The sequence below is a fragment of the Hippocampus comes genome, unplaced genomic scaffold (assembly GCF_001891065.2).
Source record: "Hippocampus comes isolate QL1 unplaced genomic scaffold, H_comes_QL1_v1.1 scaffold39, whole genome shotgun sequence".
NCBI lineage: Eukaryota > Metazoa > Chordata > Actinopteri > Syngnathiformes > Syngnathidae > Hippocampus > Hippocampus comes.
The window spans coordinates 4207665-4213896 of record NW_017842054.1 but is presented as its reverse complement, the minus strand read 5'-3'; the positions used below and the strand labels follow the sequence as shown (position 1 = coordinate 4213896).

At 44.2% G+C, this 6232-nt stretch overlaps 1 protein-coding gene across 8 annotated transcripts in view; it reads right to left on the bottom strand.

Annotated features, from left to right (window-relative positions):
• The window catches only part of LOC109509953 (methylated-DNA--protein-cysteine methyltransferase), a 25693-nt gene that overhangs the window by 6664 nt on the left and 12797 nt on the right, over positions 1-6232 (bottom strand). For all 8 annotated transcript variants that reach the window (XM_019859923.1, XM_019859922.1, XM_019859919.1 and 5 more), the window contains exon 3: positions 1744-1907. In XM_019859923.1, the coding sequence (XP_019715482.1) occupies positions 1744-1907 (164 nt within the window). The remainder of the gene's footprint in view (positions 1-1743; positions 1908-6232) is intronic.

Below are 6232 nucleotides of genomic sequence, written 5' to 3'. Positions count from 1 at the left end.
GGGGGGGGGGGGTGTACACACACACACAGGCAGGCGCGCGCACAGCCGAACGCGAATGACACATGCACGCACTCGCCATTCTCAGTACCTCAGAGGACCCAAGTTGCGTGTGATGTTGCGTCTGACAATCAGTCAAGACGCGGCGGAAAACCGGCACCTCGGCTCTCCTTTCATGTCACCTCTGCGGCTCAGGTATATGGTGACAGCTAATATGAAAAGTGGCTTGTTTTGTCAGAAACGTGTAAATAAACATGGCAACACTTCAAGCGAAGGTCACAACTCAATATTACATGACAAGAGTAGCGAGATCGCTGTCGCATCGAGGCTCTCCCGATAGATAACCGAGCAAACTAAAGTTGGCTGTCACACGTTATAATGACCTGATTAAACTTGTTTTGTTTTTTTGGGTTTTTTTTTTTTTTATTAGCTTGCTCGCTTCCCAAGCATGAGTCGTGCGACGATGAGCCAAAGCCTCATCTTTATGAATTAACAAGAAAAAAAAAAACAACAACACATCCCTCCATTGTCCTTCCTCAAAAGACAAATACTCTTGATGCAAACATTTAACATTTTTAACCACGCGTGGACCGCGGTTGCGACTACTGAGAGCAATCGGCCCCTAAAAACTGTATTTACCGAGCCCCAAAACAACAGGCGAGGGAGGCGAGCTGCAACACAGCACAATCACCTATTCAGATCAGGTACTAATGAAGAATTCCATCTATCCTGAAATTTAATTAAAACCCCAAAGACTTGAGATGAGATGCGATTTGAAAGAGCCTGGGGCTGGTACACAAGCACTTGGTGGCAAAGGGAATCGCACTGAAAGGTGATATCGTAATTGGTCCTGATGTATTTCTGCATTGCCTTTGCGGGAGTGTGGGACTCCGTAGCTGTATACGGGAGGGGGGGTGGAGGGGGGGGTGTCTCGACGGAGTACCTGCTCATTGAAAATGCCATCACTCAAGCACTGCGGGTCTGCATGAAATTAGAAGGAAAGTGAGGCCTGATTGCGAGGGAAGGCAGACAATTGTTAAATGCATATATTAGAGGGATTTTTTTTTTCCCCACCTCTGCGTGAACGTGTGATTCTGCGTCAAAATGAGCGCTTTGGAGAATCTTTCATGCGACGCCGTGTCCGAAAACGGCTTGTCAGGCGCCAGCACTGTTTTTCGACCTCGACAACAGCACCATCCAAGACTTTGGTCTTTATCCGCCGCCACGCATCATTCACACGGGCGGCGTAAAAGGGACGCACATTTTTTGTTGTGTGCCGCAACTCATTCCGAGGGCCGAGGTGGCTGCCCGCCGCCGACAATAAGCTCATTCAAACTTTACCACCATTCACATGTTCTCATTAAAACAGAGCGTGGGGGGGAAAGAGGAGGAGAGGAAAAAAAAAAAAAACAGCGCTTCCTGTCTGAAAATGTCAAGAGTGGAATTCGATCAGTTTCAAAGAATGTGCCAAGAATCATGGGAAAGCTTGCCAAGACTAACACGCGTGCTAAGAGCCGCCACAGATTACTGAACCAAGTTACAGCTTCGTGTTCTGTTCTCTCTCTCTCTCTCTCCCTCCTTCTCTCTCTCTCTCTCTCTCTCTCTCTCTCTCTCTCTCTCTCTCGCAGCTATAAAATACTTCATTATAAACACAGAGCGCCAGTGAGTGTAAGTGATGTAACTGACAATTAAGAGTGAAAGGCTGATCCCGGCCCATGGCTCTGCAAATATTTATCCATGACAGACCTGCTCCGAGGGCGGGGTGGTGAAAGGCGGGCGGCGGGAGACTCCCAGCGCTGCGCGGATCGGCGAAGTACGCCTGGAGCCATTCGACGCAGCGCCGCAACTCGGGGCTCGTTTCCGCCGAGCCGCCGTTGACCGGGCGGAGGCTCGGAGGGGGCTCGCCGCTCCTGCGGGGAGACCAAGCAGGGGAAGGGGGGGATCAGAGGAGCGATCGCAAGACGACATTCCAACTTGAGCCTGTGCTAAAATGCGCCACGAGGGTGTAACTGGATGCCCGCGGGGGTCACGCGGGCGCGGGATGACATAATTTACGGAGTGAAATGGAAGTTGTTATGAGGGACATGGGCGAGTACAACGTTACACCCTTCCGCTGTCACTCTGCTTTACGTGAAGGATAAAAAAAAAAAACAAGCTGAAAGAAATGTAAAGACGTTCAAGCGGTCACTTGGAACACGGATATTTTGACCGACATAACATTTTTCACACGTCCGTGTCGTTTTGGCCTTTCATCCGCAGGGAATCTACGGTCACACGCCGGTCACTGAAAACTCAAGACTGTTTGTGTTCTTACTCGACTTTTTCAAGGAGTGGCTTTCTTTAAGATTCTGACAGGCAAAAAAAAAAAAAAAAAGTAAAAACTTTAGCCAGGAACTCTTTATGGCTTTTAATTCAAAAAGCAACAACCATTTCAGTCACACGAGTGGTGATTATTTAATCGCCATTTTAATCATCGATTAATCTCTTGACTATTTTGTTGATTAATCAATGAAATGAATTTGAAAACATTTTCAAATGAATTAAAATTCAGTTACTGGTTTGGTCCATAAATGTGAGAACATTTTGAGATTTTTTTTTTTTTTTAAACAATGTTTTATTTTGATAAAGCACAAAAGTAAGTCTGAAATTCTGAGGATTAGGACAATTTTAAACAAAGCAAGGTCTCGACATGACTGATTATCAAAATACATTTCAATTAATTTGACAATAGATGAGTTTGCAATTGGTTGATGACTCGTCGCACATACAGGTAGGTTAGTAAAAACACCACTTTTTCAGTTATTTTTCTACTGCGTCATGAGATTTTGTTTCATATTTCAGCTCAATCATATTCCAGAGTCAGAGAAACATACTGAAAAAATATTTTGTATTTCCATAAAATAGGTCCACCCATACATTCTGGATACGTGACATATATTTGCATTCCTGGCCCTTCACCTCAACACAAACTTGAAGTCACTGAAAACTGCCCCCCCCCCCCACCACCTCATGTTATTGCTGTGCCTTTTCCAGGACTGAAGGACTGAATTTCTTAAAGGTTCTCCAATGACCTCACATTTGACGTACTTTACTGAACTCAGATGGGGAAAGGAATTTGTTTTTGAAGATACACAGAGGTCCTTTTAAAACAATCGATACTTTTTCTTTCGGTGTGTTTTGGCCACATGCGAACTACAGTTAGGTCACTCAAAAGACTTTTGGCACACTCCACTGCAGCTAAGGTGAGGAATGGTGGTTTTTTTTTTGGGGGGGGGGGTGCATAGGTGAGGAAACTACAATTTCTTCACTGCATTTTTTTCCCCATACCCGCCAATGTTGTCAGTGTATCACATCCAATGGTTGCTTTCTTCTGGTTTCTGATTGGCTGAAAATTTTTTTTGCCTGATGGGGGCTACAATACATTCTCAAAATTGGTCATTTACACATACGTGTAATTTTAATTGATGAATTAGATTAAAAAAAAACGTTTTCATTTCCATCCCTTTATTCAACAACAGGGCATTATTAAAAATCCACAATTCATTTAACAGTTTCTACAGTAACATGTTTGGAAAGAGGGGAAATGTGTTCATCCTTTTGCTTTGATTCAACAATTTTGTGGGGGGGGGGGTATAGAATTTGGAGAGTATTTACTGTTGAGAGGCTGAAATTCCAAGGATTTGGATCATTTGGAATGAAGCTAGGTCTTGAAATGATTCATGAATGAATAACGATCGATTATTTCACAATCGATTCGTCGTCACTTCAAGTTTTGTTGATTTATTTTTCAAGTTGTTCTGAAATTAAAATGAAAAGTACTTCACTATCGGAATCAGAATGAACCCTTTCAGGGACAGCGGTTACTACAGTGGACAGCTTATCATGTGATCAGGTTACAGGGGTGCATGAAAGGGTTAAAGTTGAAGTATTCCAGCCCGACTTGTTGCTTTGGCATACAACAGCCCAGAAATGTGTTTGCATGTGGCCAAATTGTTTTTGTTCTTTTTAACATTTTAACCATGAAGACTATTTTTTTTTTTAATTGACATGAGTGGGTAGGAAAAAAAAACACAATTAAAATCTGCTTAAACCAGTGCGGCCCAACCCTCAAGTGCAGTCTGTTGGAAATATAAACGAAAACATTGCGAGGCCAAGACGAACCGCGGTAATCGTTTAACAACATTAAGGAAGTGGAGTCATTTCTGGGGGGGAGGTAAAAAGTCTTGCAGCTGTTTCAGGGAAAAAGTGAAAGAGCTCGGCGTTAACGAGAGTTTCAACTCTGCTTGGGTCTGGTTGAGAGTTCATGACAAGAATAAATGGATTTTTTTTTTTTTTTTGGGCCAGAGCCGCGCTGGCGAGCATCGCGCTGCACTTGGACGTGCATCTTAGCATGAGTCGAGGCTTGGAGGAATTTGCCGACGGTTGAGTTGGCATCACTTAACAGCTGAATTTCTCTCTGCCGCTGACCACCCCCTAGGTCAACGTGAGCAGACTGACCCATATTTGACACTTAAAGACCCTACTGGGAAGGTCCTCTCTCTCTCTCTGCCTGTGCATTACGGCAAAGTGGACCTCAAGCTGTGATGCGGATCTTAGAGCGGGGGCCGCCAATTCCATTAACTGGTGTACGGCGCTTATAAATAAATAATGTCACCATTTAAGTGCCTCTCTTTCAAAATTGGCTTATCCTGTACAGTATTAATAATGGACATTTACTTTGTTAAACACACGACGCCCACCCGCCCCCCTTCGCCAAAGTGTCTTTACATTAATGTGCGAAGCATCCTCTCACCTCTGCAAAAGGGAGGAGGCCTTCGATGCCATTTGTGGTTAGTTAGCAAGCAGAATTATGCAAAAGCTATCAAAATGTTTTCAAAGAAACTTTGGTGGAGGGTGAGCACATGGGCCAAAGAACATCCCATTAAATTTTGGTGTGGATCCAGATTAAGAACAAAAAAAAAAAAATGTAGCGATTGGGAATTGTTCCTTTCAAACTTGCGTGAACATTTAAAGGGCAATTGTGAATACAAAAATGATCGCTGATTAAATCATGAATTGTCAGAATACTGAATACAGAATACTCTTGCCGAAGCTTGGCACCTACGCTCTCGAAATTGTCAGAGGTCAAAAACAATCCATTCTGGGTCTCTTTGAAACAGGTTCCCCCCCGCCTCCCCTTTGGGAAGCATCGAACCGTTGCCGCCATAATATCTCCATTACCTGTACAGGTAACGATATAATCAATTTCATAGTTTTTCAGATATCTATACTGTTTTGTGTGTCCACACGTCGTCTGGTAATTTGGAGGCATGAATAACCAACTGAATGTGTTGAAAATAGCTTGAGAGCAAAACGATGAACTCTCTTGAACATTCGAACTGTCTTGAGAGGTGTGAGAGACGTGGTGCCTCAAGATTGAAAGTCTGGAGACAAAAAGAAGTTCAACGCCTTAATATAAAGACTACCAACAAATAAAACCCGAGGTCTCAAAAAGAAGGACTTTGTGTCACAGATCATGCCTGTCATTTGCTTTTATGCATTTTTTTTATACATTCTTACTTTCCCCTCTAGAAAAAAAAAGAACATAAATAAACATAAAAGCTAATTATCAGGTTTCCGATAACTCTGAAAATAGTGGGATGCTGCTAGCATCTTACTGCTTTGAACGTGAGTCTCGAGTACTTCCGTACTTCTTTTGAGGTAAATGTCACAAAACTAAGCCAAATAAAAGCAAAACGTGATTGCATGTCTTTCCTGATGACAACTTTGAAGTTTTATGCGATTTCACAGGCATATTTGCCCCCCACCGCCACCCTCTCCCCCTTAATTTGGGTCAAACAAAGAATATGACTTCAGGGCAGATTCAACTGTGTTTGGTGCTGATCCAAACGGGGGACTGATTGGCAGAGAGGTCGAGTGCTCCACTAGTGGCATTCTCCTAATTGACGTGCGATGCCAGCCTTTCGCGGTGGTCTGTGACTGAGCATTTCCGCCTGGTATCGTTTGTGGCCGTGCGCTGAAAAGCCTCCCGGGTGCCGTTGAGCGGCAGCGGCTGTAAATACAGTCCGAGGTGCGAATACGCTCATTTCGACAGAAACCACGCGGCAGTTTATAGGTGGAAACTCGCGGGCCCGCCGGCGGGAGTCCTGCGCCGAGACCCTCTCAAACAATGGCCCTGGCTCATGGCAATCTCTAGTCGGCATGGGTGAGTGCCCAGCCAGCTCCTACTTGTCAT